We start from the raw sequence: 26,202 nt of genomic DNA, 5'->3' as shown, positions 1-26,202 counted from the left end.
GGAACCCCCTCCCCGGAGGAACCCCCTCCCCGGAGGAACCCCCTCCCTGCAGGAATTCCCTCCCGGAGGAACCCCCTCCCCAGAGGAACCCCCTCCCGGAGGAACCCCCTCCCACAGCAACCCCCTCCCGGAGGAACCCCCTCCCCAGAGGAACCCCCTCCCGGAGGAACCCCCTCCCACAGCAACCCCCTCCCGGAGGAACCCCCTCCCTGCAGGAATTCCCTCCCGGAGGAACCCCCTCCCTGGAGGAACCCCCTCCCGGAGGAACCCCCTCCCCGGAGGAACCCCCTCCCTGCAGGAATTCCCTCCCGGAGGAACCCCCTCCCCAGAAGAACCCCCTCCCCAGAGGAACCCCCTCCCTAGAGGAACCCCCTCCCTGCAGGAATTCCCTCCCGGAGGAACCCCCTCCCCGGAGGAACCCCCTCCCCGAGGAACCCCCTCCCCAGAGGAACCCCCTCCCCGGAGGAACCCCCTCCCCGGAGGAACCCCCTCCCAGAGGAACCCCCTCCCCGGAGGAACCCCCTCCCGGAGGAACCCCCTCCCCAGAGGAACCCCCTCCCCAGAGGAACCCCCTCCCGGAGGAACCCCCTCCCGGAGGCTGGGCTAACCCGGCCCACTCACAAACCCCAAAGCCACAGGCTGTGAGCAGCCGCTGGGCACCCGCGGGACCTGCCCCCTCACCTTGCTGAGGATGCCTTGCTGCTGGGCCGGCGACAGACTGGACACGTGCAGGGAGCCGGCGCTTCTCAGGACCTGCGCCAGGGCCCTGGGGTCCATGCCCGAGAGGGCCTGGGCGCCGACGCCCGCCAGCAGCACGCCCATCTGGCTGACGCTGTGGAAGGACAGCACCTGGGGGGACCGGCAAGAGGGGCGAGGCTCTGCGCAGGCCTCTCGCCTGCAGGGCACTGGCCAGGCCCACTGAGTGCCGGGTGGCAGGGCGGGCACCAGGGGCGGGTGTGCTGCCTCCCAGACCTTCCTTCCTCTCTCAGGAAAGAGAGTAAATGTCAGAACGGAACGGAGCAGTACCAGCCCCCGGGGGGTGGGGGGGCACGGGCGGGTACTCTGCTGCCTGAGGCCACAGCACAGTACCTGACGCAGCCCGAGCGCCGCCCTGGCCGCCAAGGGCTGCTTTACGAGTACGTTTCGTCTGAACTAGCTGGCATTTAACATGTGGGGCATTCCCACAAAAACCCAGGTGAGTCTCTGGCTTTTTAAAATCTGGGCCCACACGGGCAACAATGGGCAAGGACGGACCAGCCGCTGCCGCCGGTGGCCCCAGGCTCTCAGGGGCCAGCCCGGCCCCTCTCGGTGCTGGAGGCAGCCCACGCTCGCACCCTGTCCCCTGGCACGCAGCCGGCAGGGCCAAGCCCACGCTCAGCTACCTCCAGGCAGAAACTCCCTGAAATAGAGACATGCTTCAGTCCCAGCCGGTTTGGCTCAGTGGATTCAGCATTGGCCTCCGGACTGAAGGGTTCCGGGTTCCATTCCTGGTCTGGGCACATGCCCGGGTTGTGGGCTCAATCCCAGTAGGGGGCGTGCAGCAGGCAGCCGATCAATGATTCTCCCTCATCATTGATCTCTCTCTCTCTCTCTCTCTCTCTCTCTCTCTCTCTCTCTCTCTTCCTCTCTGAAATCAATAAAACTACATTTTAAAAATAACAAAGGTACGTCTCAGGATATGAGTCTGATGCTTTATGACAGCTATGTCTGTCTGTAGCTGGCACCCCTCAGGTTGTGCATGTTCCCGCCTCATCCGGGCTTCCCATATAAGCAGGCGGGTTCCTTGGTTCTACAAAGGCTGGGTGCGTGGCTTCCCTCAGTTGTGCTCTGAAGGATGGAGCCTCTAATGCTCCCACCGAAGGCAGAGCTGGATCCCTCGGCTCCGACACCATTCGCAGGGAAACGCCAGGTGAGCCCCGTGTCCCCAGTCCACGCAGGCCAGAGCTGCCACGCCTTCAGACTGAGGTCGCCACGAGGCCAGAAGGGACAGGTGGACGGCCAGCCTTGGCCTGGAGGCAGGAGAGGACGGGCTGGCAGGGGTCCCGGCGCCATGCCGAGGCTGTCGGCCAGGAGCTGAGCGAGCAGGCTCCGAAGCCAGGTGCCCGGGCTCAGTCCCAGCTGAGTGCCTTTCCTGCGGCCGCGGCAATGCCCGTCTACGCTGTGTGCCGCACAGGAATGAGCGGGAGAATCAGTTAGGACTCTATCCACCCCGGGGTCCTGGGGGACCAAATGATTAGCTCACTGAGAACAGAACCTGGCTCAGGGTAAGCGCTTAGCGAAGGCTGTTGTCATATTGGAACTGGCCCCAATCCGATCCTCAGGAGCCGCTTTGCTTCCTGGGAAGGGCTGGCTGTGAGCTAAAGAGCGGGACCCACACTGTGCAGGGCCCAGGGCTCTGGCCCTGCCTGCTGAGCCCAGCACAGAGACTCACCCCCAGGAAAAAGGCCCGTCCCCACCCCAGAGCTAGAGCGTGAGCCAGGGCCACGTGCAGGAGACAGGGCTGGGACTGCCCTAGCCCCCTAAGCAGGACGTTCTGTGGGGACAGTTCCCATGTGCAGCCCAGACGGGAATGAAGAGCACTATCCCTGACACGGGGTGAGCGGTGTGTTCGCAGCCTCAACAACTAGCAAGGAAGTCCTGGGGTGACTCTCCAGCTTTGCTCAACGAGGGCTCACACCCATCGAGCGCACACGCGGGGCCACGGGGTGTCCCCATCTCGTCCCGGGTACTGACTACATAATCCTTGCGGCCCCTACGGAATAGATGTGATGGTTACCCATCTTATGTTACAAATAGGGAAACTGAGGCAAAGGGGAGTTAAGCCAATTGTCCAAGGAAGCAAACATCCAGCTAGCAAATGGAAGGACAGGATTTGAACCCAGGAGTCCTCGGCTATCCGCCGTGTGCATAGAACTGGCCCTTGGATGCCAGGCATTGAAAAGAGGTCAGAGCCCTGGCCAGTGGCTCAGTGGTTAGAGCATCGGCCTTCACACAAAAGGGTCGATAATTCCATTCCCAGTCCAGGGCATGTACCTGGGTTGCAGAGTCACCCTCAATGGGAGGCAGCCAATCAATGTGTCTCCTCACCCAAATGTTTATCTCACTCTCTCTCCCCTTCTTTCCCTCTCTCCCACTCTCTGAAAAGCAATGGAAAAAATGTCCTCAGGTGAGGATTAACAACAACAAAAGGAGTTCAGCCCGGCTGGCGTGGCTCAGTGGTTGAGAGTCAACCTATGACCCAGAAGGTTATGGTTCGATTAGCACCTGCCTGGGTTGCGGGCTTGATGCCCCGTGGGGGGCATGTAAGAGGCAGCCAATCAGTGATTCTCTCTCATCACTGATGTTTCTCTCTCTCTCCCTCTCCCTTCCTCTCTGACATCAATAAAAATATTTTTTAAAAAGAGTTCAGAGTTCCCACTGACCTTCTCATGGGCCAGGTACTTGGCGGACAAGATGAGCACCTGGCTCTTGGCCCAGCCTGACACCTGGCTGAGGGTGGAGATGGCGCCGTGCACAGCCTCGGGGGACAGGGCCTCCAGCTGACTGGGGGTCAAGCCCACGACCGCGTCCGACAAAGAGCCCAGGGTCTCGTTGAGCGTCTGGTTCTCCGTGGCAATGCCCAGGAGGTCGGCCTTGAGCTGGCAGGGGAGAAGCTGCAGTGAGGGTCGATAGCACGTGGGACAGGAGTGCCCTCTGGCTGCCTCCCGGCGTGTACGGCTCCACGCCGCCTCCAGCACCCCGCCTCGCCGGGGGAGAGGAATCCAGCCTGGGGAGGGACTCCTGCCAGGCCAGACAGCCAGTCACCCTAATGAGAACACCGCCTCCTCCGGCCTTGACCTTGCGCTTCATTTAAATACTAATCTGTTACTAAATGAGCCTGAAAGCCCGGCAGGAGGAGGCCGTCCATGTCGCCCACAGTGCCAGCCGCTCTCACGGCACCTGTTTCCTGTGTGACCCTGACTCTACCGCGGCGCACATGCTGTCTTCCTTCCCTGAAATGCCCAGGGGCTTACGATAACGCGCAGTCTGTGTAAGAGTAATTCCCGGTGGAACACAAAGTACGTCTCCTGGACATCCTGCCTCACCCAAATAACTATCGGCTGCTAAGACCTCTGTGCTTTATAAACATGTACTTTATAAATAAACTAAGTACATATTTTTACATAATTGGAATATGAACAGAAGTGTACTTTTCTATGTTTTTCCCTTAAAATGATATCTTACAAAACCCCACGCTTCTGTGACCACCCGGACAATTACTTTATGTCTGCCTAGCGCTAGTCAAGTGTTTCCCAATTGCTTCCACGTTACCACCTGTAACGTGACCTCTGCACAAAAGGAAAAAAGCAAGCACGGTTCATGTTCTAACACCTGAATCTGTATGAAGAGCCTATGGATTCACTTGAGAGGTGTGTGCCCGTGTTCCAGGCCGTCCTGAAACGGCCACTGGGGGGCAGCAGAGAGGAGTGAAAGAAATAGCTGTCCCGCTCCTGGTCCCCACGCAGCCGCCTGCCTGCCTTCGCGGGCCCTCAGCGTCCACCTCTGCTCCACGTCTGCCCGGAGGGCACTAGAGCAGCGCCGCTCGCGGGTGGCCTCTGGGCACAGCGCGCCACCTGGGCGCAGTTAGACGCGCAGCCGGCCCCACCCGCGGCCTCAGAAGCTGCCTGACCGGCCCCCAGTGACCGGCACCTCCAAGCTCGCGGTGGCCACGCGGAGAGCTTTGATCTAACCAAACCTTTTCCTAGTTTTGTGTTGCTCCTTCCCACGTCCAGCTCGTGTGTTTGAGACACCTTCTACTCTGGCTGGATCTAGGTCCCAATAACCTTCCGTGTTTCTCTCAAAGCCGGGCCAGACTCCCCATTTCTCTGGCCAGTAAAACTGAGGCCCGGCCCGGGCCCTGCACCCCATCTGCACCTTCTGGACACGAGCCTGGAAGCCCCGGAGACGGCTGCACTTGATCATCTGGTGGAGGAGGACTCGGGCCAGGGCGGCGTCCAGCAGCTCCAGGTCTCCATGGAAACAAACGAGCAGCCCCAGCCTGTGTGAGAGGAGAGGGCCTGGCACCGGGCGCAGGGCCTGGCAGGACAAGCAGGGGGCCCGGCTTGGGGCTGGTCAGCTGTCACTCTCCTCCCGGGGGAGGGGCCTGAGAGCAGCCGGTGCAGTTTGCCACAGAAACGCCCCCCTTTCCACTGGAGACACGCCGCTGCCCGCCAGGGGTCTCTGGGGCCCAGACTCATGCCCAGGATGCTTACAAACCACACCCCAGGTGACAATGACTTTTCAAAAGGAAAGGAACCCGGGAGACAGAGAGGTGTCGGCGGCCGTGGGCTGTGACCCTGGCCCAGCGGGGAGACAGAGAGGTGTCGGCGGCCGTGGGCTGTGACCCTGGCCCAGCGGGGAGCACCGTCCCCGGGGTGAGGAGCACAGCTCAGGCGGCGGACTCAGCAGCTACCTGACCTCCCTGCAAGGCTGCTGCCTGCCGCCCATCTGCCCGAGGCTTGAAAGGGGAGGTCTGCTGTGCTATGAGCACGTCGTCGTACGTGCGATGGGTGTGGCACTGGGGACACTGAGCGTGAGGCTGGGCATGCTGACGGTCAGCACACTTCCCGGCGGGGACGGACGCGCGTCAGTCCCGGCTGCTCTTAGCGTCCATGCTATCTCCTGCACGTGGCGTGGCTGACCGCCCGCTCGGCCGTGCTGCACCTGGCTCCGCCCTCCCAGGACACGGACATGCTCAGACGTGTCCACAGGAGAGCAACCGGGTCAGGGAGGGTCTGACGTTTGTCTAATGAGGAAGGTGACGGGAGGCGAAGGCTGGATATGAATGAGCGCTGAGAATAATAAGGTTTCCTGAGCACATAACTGCGTGTCCCGTGTGCGGTCCTTACAGGGACCTCAGTGCGGTGGCAGGCGGGCTCCCCTTTCTCAGGCAGAGGAAGGGTGGCACGGAGCGGGGCGTGAACACGCCGAAACCACTCGGCGTGCACGTCACAGAGCCAGGATCAAACCAGGAGGCCTGGCTCAGGTCCCACTAGCTGTCCTTTGCGTAACCATAGAAACACGGGACCCCGGCTGCTGGTGAGAATTTCTAGGGATGGAGGAAGAAGGGGTAACACCTTTATGTAAGAACATTCTCACAAGTGAGTTTGGAAAACTTTAAGGAGATGTTGGAGGAGACAGCAAGGCCCTGGAGATCCCCCCACTGCATGCCCAACCCCAGCCCCCCGACATTCGGACTCTTCCTGGGCTCAGCTCCTGCTGGGAATGGCCCCTGGAGGATCCCATTACAGCCCCTAAATTCTAGAGCCTAACCCCCGCCTGAGAGTCTAGAGAACAAGGGCTCACAAGTACGGGGGCCCAGCAGCTGTGTCCAGCACCCCCCCCCCCACCTCGCTGGGATTGCACCTTTACCTTGGGAGGGACAGCGAGCCGCGGTTAAACCCGGAGCGTGACAAAGTTGCATAAATGCCTGGCACCCAGGAGACCCCAGAAAGCCTCTGTCCCCCTCAGGCCTTGGAGAGGTCTCTGGGGAAGCCCCCCTCCCCAGGCTATTCACGGACGAGCCACCCCCCTTCCCTCCCGGAGCCTTTGCTGCTCAGAGGAACCTGCCGCTGATGTTTAACCCCAAAAACATAAAGCATAAGCTCCGAGGCCCTGCCTGTGGACGGTAGAGGCGTTCCTCATGTCGAAGCCGGAGGAGCCGATCCGCTCCAGGAACGCCTGGGCCAGCTCCGGCGTGATGTCATAGACCGTGTCCAGCTGCTTGGTGGCGTTGTCATAGCTGATGAACAGCCCCATCTGGTGGACAAGCACAGAAAGGTCAGGGGGGCGGACGTGGCCAGCGCCATCCCAGACACGGGGTGCCGGTCCCGCCCCGTGGGCGTCCTCAGGCCCCTGGCTGCTGGGTGCCGCCTCCTCAGAGAGGCCCGCTGGTGTTAAGGAAGCATTACTTTTCATATCCATGAAGCTGAACTTTTTTAAGCTGATATTGGCACATTTACTTCTAGATTTGTTGTATTGAGGTTAGAGAATGTGGCCCACACATTTCCTGCTTTGGGGAATCCGTTTTTTGATAGATGAGTGAGTTTACAAATGGCCTCGGGCAATGAAAAACATGTATTCTTTGTAAGATTAAGAAGTGAACTAGAATAGAATCTGAGTAGCAGATCTTCCTTTTCCTGCTCACTTTTTGCCTGTGTCCAAGGCTGTCCCATTAACGCCCGTTTCAATGCGCTGTTTTCTGAGCTTAAAAGCCTCCGACAGCTCCTCTCCCTCGGAGACTGCCCTTTGCCCGTAACACGCCCTCGGCGCTTCCCCCGCCCTCCCCATCCTTCCAGAAGGAGAAAAGGTGCTTTTATCGCGTGCCCCCACCCAGCTTCCTCGGAATCTCACCTGCCTCGTCCCGGACTCGCCCTGGGAGGGCAAAGCGGGTCAGCCCACGTTGTAGTAGGGTGACAGCATCGAAGACATTCAACCCGCGCCCGCCTCCCAGGTGGGAAGGGGAACCCGGTGCTGCCTCCCATCTCACAACGCCCAGGCATTGTGGGTCGGTGGCCCTTGAACAAGCCTCTCGCCTGATGCAAAGACTTCTCTCAGGGAGGGCCAGGGGCGGCGGGCACTCGGGGTGGAAGCGGAGGCGAGGGGCCCCCCCCCTCGGTGAAGGCCTCGGGCTGGCGGCGCGCTCTGGGGGCTGCAGGGTCACTGGTCACCCCAGGAGAGGAACCGCTGGCCGCGGGCTAAGCTCCTCGGGACAGAGCTCAATGCTGCGCCTCCACGTTGCCTTCCACGTGGGCTCATGCCTCCTGGCCGGGAAATGCTAGCGCTATTTTCCGGGGCCTTTCTTGCGGACAAAAATACTCCCGTGATTTCTGGTTCACAGACAGCCTCCTGTCACGTTGGCTCAAGTCAGAGCTGTCTCCGTGGCCACAGCGCCCTGTCCTCGGCTCGTCGGCACGAGGACACCGTCGGGGCTGACGGCGGGAGGCCCTTCCCCGGGTTTTCTTACAGCCCCGGCCGCCCTACGCTGGTCGGTGTCCAGGGCCCAGGGCCCCTCGGCTGCTGGCTGACCTCGCCCCGGGAGTCAGCAAGGGGGACAGTGAGCGTGCCCGACTTACTTCCACAGGACTGATTTTCGTAATTTCTTCCAGGGGCAGGTGGACCATGTATCTGCCCAAAATCCACAAGTTTTCTGCGCTGACCCAGGAAGTAGCCCCATCTGCAAGCAAATAAATAAATGGGTTAGCGCGTGCGTGCGTGAATAAAAGCCTTGCGCTGCGGTGGGACTTGATGGCAGGACCTCCTTCCTGCACTCCTTCACCCGTTAGTTCATCCGCTGACCTTCACCGGCAGCACCCTGCCCCCGGGGCGCACGCCGCGCTGGGAGGCGCCGATGCCGCCGACGGGGCTTTGCTACTCAACAGTGTGCGGCGGTGGCACCAGCCCCACCGGGAGCTGTTAGATGCAGATCATTTGTGAAGACCTCCGACCACAAAAGACAGCTGTGGGTTAGCTCACTTCGTTAGTAACCTGGCAACTTCAGATATATCTGGCTCTTTCACTACTAACAACAGTTATCATCCTTGTTGGCTATCGCCAAACTCTGCCTGCTTGGGCCCTTCCTGTGAGCTAGAATGCCTTTCACCTAACCAGGGGTGGGGAACCCCTGCCCAGCGCCATGTGGATATTTTTAACATCATTCTCGGGCCCTACAAAATGATCACCTTAAAAATGAGCCTGCTCTATTTGGTCAAACATTTAATTAACTTACCCCTAATGCCTTGGCAGGGCCAGACCACATGATTTTGAGGGACTTACATGGCCCGCGGGCCGACGTTCCCCGCTCCTGATACCCTTCTGCTTCCAAATCCTACCTTCGAGATTGAGCTCAAACATTTCCTCCTCCCGAAAGCCGGCCTTGTCCCCAGCCAGCAGTACTTTCTCTCCCCTGAACTCCCAGAGGGCTCGTCACTCTGTCTGAATTTCCCCACCAGTGGGATGTCAACAGAACTTGAAGATTGGTGCAGCCACTATGGAGAACAGTATGGAGGGTCCTCAAAAACATAAAAATAGAATGACCTTCTGACCCAGCAATCCCACTCTGGGGTATTTATCTGAAGGAAATGAAAACACTAATTTGAAAAGATATCTGCACCCCAGCATTATTTACAATAGCCAAGATAGGGGAGCAGCCTAAGTGTGCATCAGTAGATGAGTGGATAAAGAAGTGGTATGTATCTACAGTGGATATTACTCAGCTATAATAAAGAATAAAATCTTAGAAACCATCAACAAAACAACAAGAAGCCCACTGCATGGGAGAACATATTTGCCAATGCTATTTCAGATAAGGGTTTAATCTCCAAAATTTACAGAGAACTTAACAAAAGGAAGATAAACACTCCAATCAAAAAAATGGGCATCGGACCTAAATAGACACTTTTCAAAAGTGGACATACAGAAGGCCAAGAGACATATGAAAACATGCTCAAAGTCACTAATCATCTGAGAGATGCAAATCAAAACGACAATGCGGTACCATCTCACACCTGTCAGAATGGCTATCATCAACAAATCAACAGAAGACAAATGCTGGCAAGGATGTGGAGAAAAAGGAACCCTCGTGCACTGCTGGTGGGAATGCAGACTGGTGCAGCCACTGTGGAGAATAGAATGGAGTTTCCTCAAAAAACTAAAAATGGAACTCCCATTTGACTCAGTGATCCCACTACTAGGAATATATCCCAAGAAACACCAATCAGAAAGGATATATGCACCCCTATGTTCATAGCAGCACAATTCACAATAGCTAAGATTTGGAAACAGCCTAAGTGCCCATCAGCAGATGAGTGGATTAGAAAACAATGGTACATCTACACCATGGAATACTACGCTGTGGTAAAAAAGAAGGAATTCTTACCATTTGCAGTAGCATGGATGGAACTGGAGAGCATTATGCTAAGTGAAATAAGCCAGTCAGTGAAAGATAAATATGACATGATCTCACTCATATATGGGATATAATGATCAACATAAACTGATGAACAAAAATAGATCCAGAGACAAGGGGCGGGGGGGCGGGGAGGGTTAGAGATCAACCAAAGGACTTGTATGCATGCATATTAGCATAACCAATGGACACAGACACTGGGGTGGTGGGGGCCTGCCCTTGGGGTGGGAGTGGCCGGGGGGGGTCAATCGGGGGGAAAGGAGACATATGTAATACTTTAAACAATAAAAAAAAGAATAAAATCTTGCCCTGGCTGGTGTTGCTCACTGGTTAGAGCACCCACTTGCACAACAAAGGGTCTCAGGGCACAGACCTGGGTTGCAGGTTCGATCCCCGGCTCCAGTTGGGGCTCCATCGGGAGCCAACCAAACAATGTGTCTCTCTCACATCTCGCTCTTTCTTTCTCTCCATTTCTCTCTCCTCTCTCTCCTTCCCTACCCTCTCTCCTTCCCTACCCTCTCTTCTACTGTCTCTAAAAATCAATGGAAAAAATATCCTCGGATGATGTTTAACCCCAAAAACATTTGTTTTAATTTGTGACAACATGGATGGATCTGGAGGGCATTCTGCTAAGTGAAATGTCAGAGAGAAAGGCGAATACCATGTGATCTGACTTACATGTGGAACCTAAAGAACAAAATAAATGAACAAACAAAACTGAAACAGACTCATAGGCACAGAGAACAGACTGATGGCTGCGAGGGGGCGGGGTGGGCGTGGTGAGGGGATTGGCAGTACAGGTTGGGAGTTATGGAGTGGTCACGGTGCACAGTGAGCACAGGAATACGGTCAGTGGTACTGCAGAGCTCTGTGCGGTGCCGGAGGTGCTGACTTGCTGGAGGGACCACTCGGAAGGTGTAGAATGTCTGATCGCTGTTGTACATCTCACACTATTATAATAGTGTGTGTCAACTCTGAATGAAAAAAATGTAAATATGTTTTTATTGATTTCAGAGAGAGGAAGGAAGAGGGGGAGAGAGATGGAAACATCAATGATGAGAATCATTGACCAGCTGCCTCCTGCATGCCTCCTACTGGGGATCAAGCCTGCAACCCGAGCATGTGCCCTGACCGGGAATCAAGCCATGACCTCCTGGTTCGAGGGCCGACACTCAACCACTGAGCTGGGCAGATTGAAAAGTTTTTTGAAATTTTTAAAGAACACTTATGCCCAGGATCCAGTTTCAAGTTTCCCTGAGCTAGAACTGGCCCCATGCTCCAGTCTTTCCGTAAAAGACTTTCATAAACAACAACATTCATTGTTGGCGTTTGGGGGGAAGACGGGGGCAGGGGGCCTTTGCGGGGTGCAGTGAGTCGTCACCAGGAGCGACGATGGCAGCCCTGCTGGGGGGCTGAGTCATGTGAACAACAGGTGACCCCCAACAGGAACCAGAGCTTTGGGGTGAGCACAGGATCCCCCAGATGGGGCCTCGGGACAGGTGACTTGGTGATTAGCAGAGTGGCTCCAGCAGGATAGAGAATTGGGGGAGGGGGGCTCCCCACACTCCAACCCCACAGGCTCCCTCTGTCCCTGCAGCAGGGCCCACCCCCACCCACGGCTTTGGCAGAGCCGGCAGGCCTGGCGCCACCCCCATTTTGGAGGGGAGGGACCACGCATTGGGATCAGTTGAAATGCTAGGTCTCCCCGATTCCCTGGCCCAGGGCCTGCAGACCACAGCCCACCCCCTGCGTTTGTCCCACCTGCACGCTTGGTTCTTACGCTTTCCAATCGTTGAAAGAAAAATCAAAAAAGAAAGACTATATTGTGACCCATGAAATTCAAGTTTCAGTGTCCCCCAGTAAGGTTTATGGGACACAGCCAGGCCTCTTCGTCGCCTGCCTGTGCAGCTTTCGCTGCAGCACCAGAGGGGAGCCCCGGAGGCAGAGACCGAGGGGCACAAAGGGTAAACTGTTCCTCTGTCCCTGTGTACAAAATGTGCGCCTGGCCTGGCGGTCTCCCCGCTGCCTCCGGAACCGCCATAGCTCCGCTCAGCCAAGGCCGTCTGGCTCCTCGGGGTCCCCGGGGCCCACAGAGGGGAGGCTTTCTGAAAGCGTTAAAGCTCGTCGGTGTGCACACTAACACTGAACACCCCACAAGCTGAAGCTACCGGAGGAATTGTAGGCATTGCTCATCCCCAGAGCGTTCTTTTTCTGCATCGCTCGTTCTCACTGTGGTCAAATGCACCCCCGTAACCCTTCCGTCTGACCAGCCTGGTGCCCAGCGCGGCGCCTCCGGCACGCCCACTGCTGGGGCCCCTCCTGCCTCCACCGCAGAACTCCCGCATCCGGCAAAGCCCGACCTCTGCCCCCTAAACGGAACCTCCCCGCCCCCAGCCACACAACCAGCACGCTACTTCCTGTCTCTGGGAGCTGGACTCTGTGCCCCCAGAGGGACGTGGCAGGTTTTTGATAAACATCTTCCAAATAAACGGATCCTGACCTATTTCTGCTCTGGTTGCCAGGAAGCTTAGGGCTAAACTTCAGTGCTTTATTTCCTAGGTTTTATTTTTTATTTTTTAAAATATATTATTTTTCGTTTCAAAGAGGAAGGGAGAGGGAGAGAAAGATAGAAACATCAATGATGAGAGAGAATCATTGACCGGCTGCCTCCTGCACGCCCCCCTACTGGGGATCGAGCCTGCAACCCAGGCCTGTGCCCTGAGCGGGGATCCAACCCTGACCTCCTGGTTCATAGGTTGATGTTCAACCCCTGAGCCACGTGGGCCGAGCTAGATTTTATTTTTAAAGGTTACCTTGTGCCACTTTAACACAGGTTTTCATACAGATTTTGAACCTGTGACCTCACTCTAAAGGCTCTCATCAAGTCTAGGAGGCCACCCACTTCCATCCCTCCAGGAACCCGGGGCGCGCCGTCCGGGAGACACGGATGCGGCCTCGTTTCAGGCCTGCGCACACGGAAAGTGCGCTGCCGAAGCGGGTGCATTTCATTCCCCGAGCCACACAAACCCTCCCGCCGTTTGGGGCGGGACAGGTAAAACCCTAAGTGACACAGAACTCGGAGCCCCGCCCTCAGAGATGCGGCAGCCTTTTCTGAGGATGGACGGCCTCGGGCGGTGCCCGCGCAGGCTCACCGGTGGCGCTGGAGGACGCCCGCAGCTCGCCGGCCATCCAGGAGTAGAGGGCTCCCTGGGTCCGGGCCGAGGTTTGGTCGTAGAGGTCTCTGAACACCGCGGACCTGAAGGACACAACACACAACACAGGCGTCCGTTCAGGAGCAACAGGTGGAGGCCGCCCTGAGGGGCAGCGGCTCACGCCCCAGCCCGCCCGCTCCGGGCAGGACGGAGCCTGATTCCCATTCCCCCTCGGCCCTCCTCCGTTGGATCCTTCCCAAGACTGGTCTCCACGTCCTCACCTCAAGGCCACTGTTTTGGTAACATCTTGATTGAAATTGTAACTCACACACCATTTCCCACTTGAAGTGTAACTGATGGTTTTCAGTGTAACCAGAGTTGTACAACCATTACCACAACCAACGTGAGGACATCTTAAGCACCTCACGGAGAATCCCCGTGCCCTCGCCTTCCAGCACCCCCACCCCTACAGACCCCACATGAACTTCCTGTCTGTGGCTTTGCCTCTTCCGGACATTTCAGATAACGGACTCAGACGAGGCGTCGTCCCTAGGACTGGCTTCTTTCATTCGGCGTCATGTTGCCAAGGTTCATGCATGTCAGCACGTCATTCCTTTTCGTGGCCAAATAACATTCCACGGCACGGACAGACGCGTTCTCTTCATCCATCCGCCGGCTGGGGACGGGGGCGCCCGCTTTGTCTATGACGGCCGAGCCGCTGCAGCCATTCGTGTGCAGGGTGCTTGTGGACACATCCTGCCGTTCCTCTTGGACGCATGCCCGGACGGACGTGGCTGGGGCAGGTGGCAGCCGCTGTTAGCCTTTTGAGAATCGGCAGACTGTTTTCCGAAGCACTTGCCCGTTTTACGTTCTCGCAGCAGCGTGTGCGGGCCCTGGCCCTCCGCGTCCTCTCCACGCCTGTCACTGTGACGCGCCGCTGACAGACCCGCTGGGTGCGCAGTGTCCGGGTCCCTGTCGGCCACCCCGCTCCTGGGACCCACGGCACCGTCACCTCCTTGCGATCCCATTTGGCCCAAAGATGAGTTGACCCTTCCCAGCAAGGCGCAGCTCACCACCCTGTTCCACCTGCAGAGCAGCTGGGTCTCCTCTCCGGGGTCCCCCTGCCCCCCACCCACCCACTGAACCAACTCCCCAGCGGACCGTGCCCAGCCCTTCCAAGCTTCCTTCCCCCGGCCGCTCTCCCAGTCACGTCAAGGTGAGCAAGCAAACTGTCCCTCAAGTCCACCTCAACATCTGCTTCCTGCGAGTTTGCTCCCACTGCTTCTTTGGTTTGTGGTGGTTTCCCAGGCCTGAGGGGGTGGGAGGGCGGCACACCGGGTTCTGGGCAAACGGGGAGCCTCCTCCATGGGAACCTCGCCCATCGGTCCCTGCAGTCTGACCTGGGGGTTCATCTCTTCGTGCCTCGGGGTCCCCATCTGGAAAAGGAGGAAGATTAAAGGCCTCCTCCTCACAAGAAGGGGGGCGGCGGGGCAGCGTAGGAAAAGGACAAACCTGGCACGAGTCAGGCAAGCCCCCGGGGGCCACCCACCGTGGGTGCGTCTCCTCGCTGGGCCCCGGATTCTTTATCCATAAAGAGGAGGCTGTTTAGAGGCCCCGTTAGCATGTCTTCAGGGGACGTGGGGCATATTCCGGACCCCCCCTCGAGCGCTGAGAACCGGGATGTTAGATGGGCATTATTCCGTTGTCTTTCCGTCCGCGAGATCGGTAACCTTTCCCCACTCTGATTCCGGGTCCGTAGCAGTTTTGCGGCAGCCACTACACCCCTTTCTCACAAGGCGCCTCGATGGCTCTTGGAGAAACAGTCCTCCCATTCCTGGTTCACCCAGGAGCTCGAGTGGGACTGTCACCCCATCTAACCACTGAGCGTGTTAGGTCCATTTACAGCCGTGACCGGACCAAGACCGGATGTGACCCAGTCTGGACCAGTGAGAATCAGGTCGGGGCTTGGCTTGGACCTGCTGGGAAGAGACTTTCCCCTCCGGACTGGGCGCTCCGAGGACGGGCGTAAGGCCTCGCTCGCAGGGGAGGGAGCCTGCCTGACGCAGGCCCATCAGGACGGCAGAGCTGGGGGACAACAGTCCACAGGTGTTCCTGACGCCGTGGGAGCTTCTGGACTTAACTGCCTGAAACTGTCCAACTACAGGGTCCCATCATTCCCTCTGGGAGACAAGAGCTTCGACAAAAGTTTGAATGGGTGTTCTGACACGTGACTCAGATGAGCAGCGGCCATAACACCCCTCTCCCAATCGCCTTCTCTCCGGTCCACTCCACGCACATCAGCGGGGAGCGGGGAGCGGGGAGCGGGAGCGGGAGCGGGGAGCGGGGAGCGGGAGCGGGAGCGGGGAGCGAGCCGAGCGGACTGTGTAAGGGCACAGAGCAAAGGGCCCAGGACGGAGCCTGCGACGGGACGAGGTCGGCACTAGTTCAGCCTGGGTCCCCGCCGCCTTCGGAGCTGAAAGTAAACACACAGACCCGCCCACGCTGCTGTCACGGTCCTTCCCGTCTCCTAAATCATTTCAGGTTGGGAAAGGCGCTTCAGGGCCATGAAGGATGTGATCAGTAAAGGCAGCTGACAGTGGAGGCAAGGCCCAGGGCCTGTCAAGTCCGGGACACAACCCTCTAACTGGCATCCCGCACCCAAGGTGTAATTTCTCATGACGAGGTGCTGCCCCCTCCCCCCACCCCCACCCCGCAGTGCCCACCAGCCCCCCACACCACTCCCACCCCCCACCCCGCAGTGCCCACCAGCCCCCCACACCACTCCCACCCCTACCCCCCACCCTGCAGTGCCCACCAGCCCCCCCACACCCTACTCCACACCCCGCAGTGCCCACCAGCCCCCCCCACCACCCCCCCTACCCCAACCCCACAGTGCCCACCAGCCCCCCCACACCCCTCTACTCCACACCCCGCAGTGCCCACCAGCACCCCCACACCACCCCCCCTACCCCAACCCCACAGTGCCCACCAGCCCCCCACACCACCCCCCCCACCCCCACCCCGCAGTGCCCACCAGCCCCCCCACACCACCCCCCCCCTACCCCCCCACCCCCACACCACCCTCCAGTCCCCCCACACCACCCCCCCACCCCAACCCCGCAGTGCCCACCAGCCCCCCCACACCACCCCTGCCCCTGCCCCTACCCCCCACCCCCACAGCACCCTCCAGTCCCCCCACACCACCCCCCGCCCTACCCCCCACCCCCACAGCACCCTCCAGTCCCCCCACACCACCCCCGCCCTACCCCCCACCCCCACAGCACCCTCCAGTCCCCCCACACCACCCCCCCCCCCCACCCCGCAGTGCCCACCAGCCCCCCACACCACCCCCGCCCCTACCCCCCACCCCGCAGCACCCGCCAGCCCCGCCCTCGGGAGGAGGGTCGGTGGGAGGGCGCCTTCAGGCCCAGCTCCTTTTCACCGACAGGAGGCCGGGCTCAGGGACTCGGGCACCGGGAGCCGCACGCGTCGCTGGCATTGAGTGGCACCGTTTTTTGCTATCGTCTTTACTTTTACGACTACTTTTACTTAAGACAAATAATACTCATTTCCCATTTGCAGTAATGATATCAAATTTTCTTTTTAAATAAATACTAAGGAAAAACTGAGTTCCTATTCAGAAAAACAGGAAGGAAATAACAGCACAGATGGGTATAGATACGGCAAAAATCGTGAGGTCCGGAATGACTGGAATTTGGAAGCTACTAATCAAACCATCTCTAAACTCCACAGGTTCCAGCTTCTGTTCCAGACCTCACACACTGACCCGTCCCACCGCCTTTCCCTCGGCCCGTACAGGGTGTCCCAAAACATGCACCCCGCTTTCACAGCTGAGAGCCCCACTGATGCTTCTTTCTTTTCAGCCAGGCTAAGCTCTGAACAAAGGAAATTCATCCTAAATGCTCCTGGACGTTTGAAAATGCAGTTGAAGTACGAACATTGCCTTCATATCTAAGTGTGTATAAAAATGTAGACACGCTTTAACAGCGCATAATGCGCTCAATTTTCACTCCGTTTCAGGATTAACCGATTTGAATTAATAGGTGAAGCCAGAATAAGCTTTGAACAAAGAATTTATCCACTAGACTTTTTTGTGTGGGGAGACATAAGAGATAAAGTTTAGGTACAAAACCGGCAACAGCTGACGAATTGAGGGCGCAGGTACCGCACGAGGTGACTTGATGTGGGGATGCCACTGCGTTACCGGCAGTGCCTGGACCAGCCGGGTCACCGGGCGGAACAGGCCCTGACAAAACGTACTCGTTTCTGTCGATTCTTCTAAAGGCTGAAATGAGCGGCTGTCAGCAAACACTGGCTTTACCATCCGCAGTGCGGGTGCACTTTTGGACACCCTGTGTCACCTCCTGGACGCTCACAAGACCCTGCGGCGGGGAGTGGAGTGAGAGGGCGGGGGACTCACAGGTTCCTGAAGGCGTCCTGGCGCAGGCCGGGGGGCAGCCTGGCGGGGAGGCCGGGCTGCAGGAAGCTGCCCGGGGACCCCCGCAGCAGCGCGCCCAGGACCTCCACGCACTCCAGGGCGCTCAGCTCCTGGAAGCACCTCTCCAGCGCGATGAGAAGCAGGCTGCGGTTCACGCCCGGGCTCTGCAGGGCTTGTCTCCGAATCGCTCCCAAGTCCACGACGATGCCTTCCAGCTCCTAAAGGCACAAAGGAAGCGGCAGGGGGGGCGGGGAGAAGAGGAGGAGGGGTCTTGAGCGCGGAGTCTCTCGATGCGGAGGCACTGAAGGGACCCCATTAGCAGCAGCGAGGAAAGGAAGGACCACTGTGTAACCCCACGCTGCATGGCAAGCCTTCTACCACCTGCCGTCGCCTCCAGGACCAAGTCAAGGCCGCCACCTGCTCACCCACCCGGCACGGCCTGTTCTGAGATGCCCGTGACTGCCGCACCCCGGCCCTGGCTCCAGCCGGAATTCCTCCCAACTCCTTCCCCTACTGAAACCCAGCTCCTCCTCCAAGGCTGAGCTCAGGGGCCACATTAATGTCCTCTCTGATCTCCTCCTGCTCAGTCAGACCAGTCCGCCCCCAGCACGTGCTCCTAGGAGCATCTTGAGGCAAACTCTCTGATGCATTCGAGTTGCTCATGGGCAGCCTCACTGGGCAGGCGCCCAGCACCATTGGAGCATCTGACTTCACTGGGGTGGGCTGGAGCCCTGGCACCTGATTCTAGTGTGGGGTCGATCCAGGGGCGTCCTTGAGGCCCAAGCCATGTGTCCAGTAGAATGCCTGCTACGTAGACAACCTTGAGAAATAAGCTGTTGAATGACTGACTGAATGAATGAATGAGTGAATGAATGAATGACTCCTGTGAGCCACAGAACCCAGTAATGCTGACAGGGCTGTCACACCTGATTGGGCCCACTGTCCTTCACCCAACACACCCTCCGAAAATAACAGCCGCCATTTACTGAGCACTGACCACGCACCACGCACCGTGCCTACAGTGTGTCTTCTCAGAGATGCCCCCGGCCCTCCTATAGGGTAAGCCCATGCGTCCGAGGGCCAGGCATCAGATTCAACCCCAGGCCCTGCGCTTACTGTGTGTGTTCCTAATCGCTTCACCCTTAAGGTCTGCGTCCCTCCTCTTTAATGAGAGAGAATCAGTGCCTACCTCTAACCCACCTCGAATGAGATAATACATGTAAGGTGCTCAGGAGACATGCCACAGAGGTTATATTTACACATTTTGATGAATGTATTTCGATAGAATTGGCTTCCTTTGTCGCCATTGTATTTTATTTTACAGATTTAACACATTACTCTGAGAAGGCCCATGGCTCAGCCGAGGCCAGCAGGCTCTCAGCAGGCCTGGAGGCCACGCCTTTAAGCACAAGGTGACGGCCCAATCTCTCCCCGCCCATCTCCTCCTCTGAGTACGGACACGGTAAGATTCATAAGGCCCCATTTCAGGAGGCCCAGAGGGAATCCAGCGCCCGCACAGGGTCCGTCCTGAGAGCACTGCTGGCAGACCGCGGCCCACAAGCCCCTGCCCGCTCCGGGGACCGTGTTACAGGAGCACGTCCAGCCCACCCCCTGCCACCCGTGGCTGCCGGCCTGCTCCGGGCACGGTGAGCCGCAGCAAACCGCACGGCCTGCAAAGCCTCACACACCGATGCCAGGCCCTTTCAGAAACAGCTTCCGGGCCAGTCCCTGGGAACAGGCCTGGCACCTGGTAAGCCCCAACGCACATTCATCAGTATCGTTTTCCTGGAAATCCCCATTTTGCCTAAACTGGCACTTCCTTTTCTGTTATTTACTCTGTATCTTTTAACAAACCCTTTTTTACAAAGTTCAATTCATTTCAGAAGGAAACACTACATTTCTACTGCGAAGCTCACGGGTTCCATGTCTCCATTCTATTTTAATCACAGACGTTAAAGTAAACCCGTGATGGTGAAAATGTGTAAATGGTTCAACTCCTTCTGGGGACACTGGCCCACGACCTGCCTCTGACAGGGAATCTCAGCCTCGAGGTGCCGGGCCGGCCCATGGGCTCTCTGGGTCTGAGGCCGGGCCCACGGGCTCTCTGGGTCTGAGGCCGGGCCGGGCCCACGGGCTCTCTGGGTCTGAGGCCGGGCCGGGCCCACGGGCTCTCTGGGTCTGAGGCCGGGCCCACGGGCTCTCTGGGTCTGAGGCTGGGCCGGGCCCACGGGCTCTCTGGGTCTGAGGCCGGGCCCACGGGCTCTCTGGGTCTGAGGCCGGGCCCACGGGCTCTCTGGGTCTGAGGCCGGGCCCACGGGCTCTCTGGGTCTGAGGCCGGGCCCACGGGCTCTCTGGGTCTGAGGCCGGGCCCATGGGCTCTCTGGGTCTGAGGCCGGGCTTTGCTCTCACATCACCAACTTTTGTGAAAATGATCTGCTTTTTGTCTCCACTCCAGACTGTCAACTCCTTGAGGTCAGGGACACAGTCATTCATCTCTGAACCCAGTGTTCCTGGGGGCATAGCACCCATTCACACGTGTTCATTAAGCCAACCCACTGGAGGCCCTCCATGCCATGCGAATGTGAATCAGACGGCTCTTCCTTTGTTCTTCAGAGAAAGTGAGAAACTGCCAGGGGGTGAGGAGGGAGAAGGAGACAGGAAAGGTCAGGGCCGGCCTGGCCGGGGTGGCTCAGTGGTTAAGCGTCAACCCAGGAACCAAGAGGTCACTGGATGGATTCCGGGTCAGTCAGGGCACATGCCCGGGCTGCGGGCTCCATCGCGGGTGGGGCGTGCAGGAGGCAGCCGATCATGGTTCTCTCTCATCATGGATGTTTCTATCTCTCTCTCCCTCTCTCTTCCTCTCCCTCTAAAATCTATAAAAGCATATTTTTAAAAAAGAAAGAAAGCTCAGAACCTGAATCAGGCTCAACTCGCGTCAACTCAGCACGCACGGCTGGCCCTGCCTCCCCCTCGGAAGCCTCACCCAGCGGTCCTTCTTGTCCTCCCAGACACACTGCATGGCGGTGCGGAACTGCTGGGCGTCTGCTCCCCGCAGGTCCTCCCGCAGCTGCTGGGGCCGGTACAGGCGCTGCTGCAGGTGCTGCTCCACGGCTGCCTGCACATGGTGTGAGGAGGTGCGTGAGGGCGGGAGGGAGCGGCAGCACACAGCGCGGCCAGCCCGCCGCCTCCTACCCTGCAGAGGCCGCAGCAGGAGGCGTCATCGGCTGCCAGCATTTAGAGAAGGGCGTTCCCACAGCAATTCAGACCGCCAGCTGCTCTCGGGAAACACCAAGGTTTGGCAATGCTGGGCGCGCCCCGCCTGGACACCCAGCTCGCTGCCCACCAGCCAGCCCCCTTCCCTCTGCCTGCCTGCTCCCCGGGGGTGGGGGTTCAGGTCCAGACAGTTTACCCCCAGGTGGGCACTCGCCAGGCCCCAAGCTAGAGGGCAAGACAAGCATTCCGGGAGCAAGAACACGTTCCTCCGCAGCCTCTCCGGCCAGATTCCCTCCGCTCCTGGGGAGTTCCTCCTCAGCGCCCTAAAACAGCCGCTCCAGAAAGGCCAGGAGCCGGTGGCACGGGCAAAGGTGGTCTCCGGAGCCAGACAGCCCATGTGCACAGCCCCACCTTGCCACGTCCTAGCTGTGTGGCCATGGGCAAGTTACTTCACCAGTTTGCTAGAGAAAACTCAGGATGCCCAGTTGAGTCTAAATTGCAGGTAAGCAACGAATAATTTTTTTAGCATAAGCATATCCCAAATATTGCATGGGACATACTTATACTTTTTGTTTGTTTGTTGTTCAATGATAGTATTATAGTATTATCATTCATTCGCTCACTATCTAGTATATTTACATATACATGAAGACAGGTAGTATAATACTAATATGTATATATGTATTTCACGAGAAACCACATGCTAGAGACAAAGGGTCAGGCATTTCTTGTCTTAATTGCCTCAGACTGATGAGCAGCAGAGATAACGGTGCGGGCGGCGGTCGCTGCCGGTGCCTGGTGAACGGCTACCAACCAGCTCTCCGAGGCATGCAGCTGCGAGTGTTGGCTGATATTTTTGTTTTCATCAAGTAAACATGGAAACAACAGAGATGTCAGAACGTCACTCATCCATGACATGAATTCTTTACTGAATCAGAGAATTGCTGGAAGCTGCCCATTGCCTTCACTGGCAGAGAGGTGTGGACAAGGAACCCGGAAGGCTGGTCAACCTTGAAGCTCTGAAAGGTCAGAGCCAACCACCCACTGTCTAGTTGAGACAATGGTAGCTGAAGCAACTTCCACCTTTTAGTTTTATGTCAATCCTTGCTGATTGGCTATTATTGGAATTGCCGGCCTAAGGGCTATGGGGGATCCCAAAACCTGAATAAAAGGGAGAGCAGGGCCAGAGCGGGGTGGAGTCCTTCCCCTTGAGTTGGGCTCCCGCCTGGCCCCAATATTTCCAAATTAATATTTTCTAGTCTCTTTCATTTCTGTGCGGCCTCCTCCAGAGCCCGAACCCTGAACCTGAACCCTGAACCACGCGGGACGTGGCGGGGACACTCGCAGAGAATAGTTCTTGAATCCGGGGAGAGTATCCCTCCATTTCCTGTGTGAGCTCTTCCCAGTGCAATGGCAGACCGGCGCACCGGCCCCTGCCACCAGAGGCACAGATCCACGGCCACCGAGTAACATGATTTTGCTTGTAGTTGAGTTAAAAGTGAAGAAAAATATTTCTTGGATGCATGACCGAGATACTGATACTTATTCCCCCGTTGTTCCTTTCAGCATTAGAATCCCACGCGTCCAAGCCTCTGAGAAAGGCCTGCAGTAACGTGACCATGGACTGGGAGCGAAGGGAGGTAAGCAGAAGGAAGTGTGGGAGTGCAGGTCACATCCTTAAAGGAAAAGATGCCCACCTTCACTTCCTGCCCGCCCTCCCCCCCTCCCCTCTCCCCCAGCCTCCCCAGCCTCCCCGCCTCAGGTGGAGAAGGGGTGTGCTGCTTCAGGACGTGGGCGTCAGCCCTAGAGAAGGACAGCGCGGTAAGCTGGAAGGAGCCTGGTCTCTGGACGGTCTTTAGAAATATCCGCTCTGGTCTCCCGCTTAGCTGTGGACTATTGCAGAGACAGAAATAAACTGAATTGTCTGAGCGCTGTAATTTGGGGTCTCTTTGTTACGGCAGCTCAGCTTATACCCTAATGCACCGTGTCTCCATCAAAGATGGAAAGACAAAAACCACTGTAGACAAAGAACTTGTGTCGTGTTTTAAGAAAAACTGGACAGAACCCGTTTCCTTGGGGGCGAGGACCAGCTCTACACCGGGCCCACTCCCCACTTCCCTGGCCTGCGGCTGCACCCCGAGCACAGGGAGCGCATGGGGGTGGGCATCGGCACTCACCTGCAGGCTGGGGGCGGTGAAGGCCGCGTTCCGCGCGTTCAGGTAGGCCAGGACTGCGTGGGGCAGGTCTGCCGTCCACGGGTGGGAGCTTCGGTCAAAGACAGACGGGGAAGGTCACCAGGCAGCTCCCCTCCCCCGTGACGGCAGCTCTCCTGCTAGCTGAGTGACCCGGGGCGGAGTCAGAGGATGGTGGGGGGGGGGGGGCCTGGGGTGCTAGAAACTGTGTGTGCGGAGGAAGGGGACACAGTGGGTGGGGCCAGGGGGAGTTTCCAGTTTAGGAATCCGCCTGGATCCCCTTCTCCCAAGGACAATGATCAACCTCTGCGCTGTGAGCAACATTCCAGCTCCCACAGTGATCCCCCTAAACCAACTGCAGCTCAAACACACTAAATTAAGTTTAAAAACAGGCCCTGGCTGGTGTGGCTCAGTGGATAGAGCGTCGGCCTGTGGACTGAAGTTCAATTCCAGTCAGGGCACATGCCCAGGTTGCGGGCTTGATCCCCAATGTGGGGCATGCAGGAGGCAGCCAATCAACGATTCTCTTCATTGATGTTTCTATGTCTCTCTCCCTCAACCTTCCTCTTTGAAATCAAAAAAATTATTTTTTTAATTAATAAAAATTATAACAATAATAATAAATGAAAACAGGAGCGGTGTGCACCAGGAGAGGCTGGAATAGCATTGCGGAGCGTGGGCTCGGAACCCAGATTTGAATGCTGGCTCAGTCACTCAACTGCGCGGCCTTCAGCAACTCACTGACTTGTCCTGTGCCTCGGTTTCCCTCTCTGTGTTATGCATTGTCAGGATTCAATTTGCTTACACAGGGAGAGTGCTTCAAACGGTGCCAGCTCAGAAAACGCACAGTTCCATTCGCGACAGCCACACGCTGGGAACAGCTCACACCCAGCAGTCGGTGCAAGGCCAGCGAGCCGGCGTGCGCCCAGCGGAGGGCCACTCCCCACCGAGGCGGACGGCCAGGCGCCTGCTCCGACAGAGGCGTGCCTGCGGCGGTGAAGCCTCCTGCTGGAAGCCACTAGAAGGCCTTCATAAGCCCGTTTTTGTTATAAGTGACGAATGGATAACAAATTAATAAATCAACATTTTAGCCTGAAAAAACATACCCCAAACTACCCCTTGGAGCCGTCTTAGGGAGGAGGGTTTACGGGCATCCATCACATTAGCTATTGGGCGCCCCGTCGGGAGGCCCCACGGCCTCCGCTTCTCCCTCAGACACTCCCGGCAGAACAACTATCTGCTGGCGGTTGTCCTTCCACAGGACCCTGCCTGTGCCCCAGGCGTCTCACACGCCATCCGCAGCACGGACGACACCACGGTGAAGGCCATGGGTGGGGCTCCCCCTCCCTCTGCGTGGCCGGACGCACCCCCGGGCCTGGGCGTCATCGCTCCGCCCCGTGGGACAGCCGCAGGGCCCGGGGGCTGCAGGGCCGGCGTGTTTCTGTGATAAAGCACTTGGAGCCGCGAGCACTCAGTAGACGCCAGCCCCTGCGCCAGAGCAGAGGAATAAGCTCGGGGAACAACGGCGTCTGCTTAAAACACACTCGTGCTTCGGTTGACATTGTTTGTAATGCATGTGCATTACTTTTTACAACTGAGAGACTTCCATAAAGAACTTTTACTAAAAATCTACCCCCGCCCCCCCCAAGGGCAGGTTACCTTTGAAACTGTATGAGATCCAGAAATGCTAGAATGGGAATAAAATGAAAGATGCTTAAAAACGAGTCGCTCCAGAGAGATCGGGCACATTCTGTGTGAAATTCTTAGAAGCAGCAGGTGGGGACATTACCATTCAGATAGTTTCCATCTATTACTTCTTCCTAAAAGGCAAAGAGACAACAGTTAAGTATAACATCCAAAACTGGAGAGGAGGTTTGGGTTAAAAAAGAAAGAAAGAGAGGAATACTCACTGCCATTTTCTGCAGCGATGGATGCAAACCTGTAAGAAAGCAATGAATGCACAGCTAGAACTGAGCTGTGTAACCTTCCAAGATACAAATGTGGGTTTGGATAAGCGTCCCCCTAAAAGCCGTGGAGGAAAATTACAGGGAGTTTTAGTCACACCTGCACCTATATGTGCCCAGTGTGAGAAAACCTTGGTTTGAAAACCCCGTTTAGAATAACTGGGGAAACCCTACAGGTGCTCCTGCACGCACACCTGTGCACACACACCTGTACACACACACACACACACCTGTGCACACACACCTGTACACACACACACACCTGTATACACACACCTGTACACACACACCTGTACACACACACACACCTGTGCACACACACACCTGTACACACACACCTGTATACACACACCTGTACACACACACACCTGTGCACACACACCTGTGCACACACACACACCTGTGCACACACACACACCTACACACACACACACCTGTGCACACACACCTGTACACACACACACACCTGTGCACACACACCTGTGCACACACACACACCTGTGCACACACACCCGTATACACACACCTTTACACACACACCTGTACACACACACACCTGTGCACACACACCTTTACACACACACCTGTATACACACACCTGTACACACACACACCTGTGCACACACACCTGTACACACACACCTGTGCACACACACACACACACCTGTGCACACACACTCCAGAATACCTTCCAGCAGCAAGGACCTAATCCGGCCCATCCCCTCTCCATCCCCTAGGATGTGTGGAAACCAGGAGAGGTTTCCTCCCTTGGGACTCACCCTGGCTGGAATTTGCACTGAGACTTGCCACTCCATGGCTCAGAAAAAGGAAAAGGACATATGTCCTAGGTTCCAGAGACATCCTCCTGTAATTAATTCAAGCATAATTGTTATCTAATCTAATAATAGACAAATATGCAAATTGACCATACCTCCGACACACCCACAAGCCACGCCCACGAGCCACGCCCACCATCCAATCAGAGCGAGTATGCAAATTAACCCAAACCAAGATGGCTACAGCCACAGAGAGCAAGGTTTCCTAGGTAACAGAGGAAGCCAAGCTTTCTGCCAGCCGTTGCAGGCCTAAACCTCCATTCAAGCTACAAAGTTTCAATTATAGAAGGTAAACAAATTCAAACAAATGGCGGCAGAATGGAGCTTGAGAGAGCAGGCCAGGGTTGCCGGCGGCAACAGGGGAAGCAAAGCTTTCTGCACACCCTGGCCGGGCCCACCTGCTTAAGGCAACAAAGTTTCAATTATAACCCCAACACAAA

The 26,202-nt window shown here is 57.2% G+C and overlaps 1 protein-coding gene across 2 annotated transcripts in view; it reads right to left on the bottom strand.

Annotated features, from left to right (window-relative positions):
* Positions 1-25,787, bottom strand: part of OTOA (otoancorin) — a 56,389-nt gene extending 30,602 nt beyond the window's left edge. Inside the window, exons 1-13 of one of the 2 annotated variants that reach the window (XM_054714414.1) lie at positions 25,706-25,787; positions 24,873-24,901; positions 24,752-24,782; positions 24,622-24,649; positions 22,948-23,035; positions 20,541-20,672; positions 17,540-17,775; positions 13,099-13,202; positions 8,115-8,215; positions 6,640-6,798; positions 4,915-5,076; positions 3,423-3,638; positions 682-849 (exon numbers count right to left, since the gene is read on the bottom strand). In XM_054714414.1, the coding sequence (XP_054570389.1) occupies positions 682-849; positions 3,423-3,638; positions 4,915-5,076; positions 6,640-6,798; positions 8,115-8,215; positions 13,099-13,202; positions 17,540-17,775; positions 20,541-20,672; positions 22,948-23,035; positions 24,622-24,649; positions 24,752-24,782; positions 24,873-24,901; positions 25,706-25,787 (1,536 nt within the window). The remainder of the gene's footprint in view (positions 1-681; positions 850-3,422; positions 3,639-4,914; positions 5,077-6,639; positions 6,799-8,114; positions 8,216-13,098; positions 13,203-17,539; positions 17,776-20,540; positions 20,673-22,947; positions 23,036-24,621; positions 24,650-24,751; positions 24,783-24,872; positions 24,902-25,705) is intronic. The other variant, XM_054714415.1, reaches the window with a different exon arrangement.
* Positions 25,788-26,202: the final 415 nt, after the last annotated feature.

Source organism: Eptesicus fuscus, chromosome 4, assembly GCF_027574615.1.
Source record: "Eptesicus fuscus isolate TK198812 chromosome 4, DD_ASM_mEF_20220401, whole genome shotgun sequence".
Lineage (NCBI taxonomy): Eukaryota > Metazoa > Chordata > Mammalia > Chiroptera > Vespertilionidae > Eptesicus > Eptesicus fuscus.
This window is presented reverse-complemented; position numbering and strand designations above follow the sequence as displayed.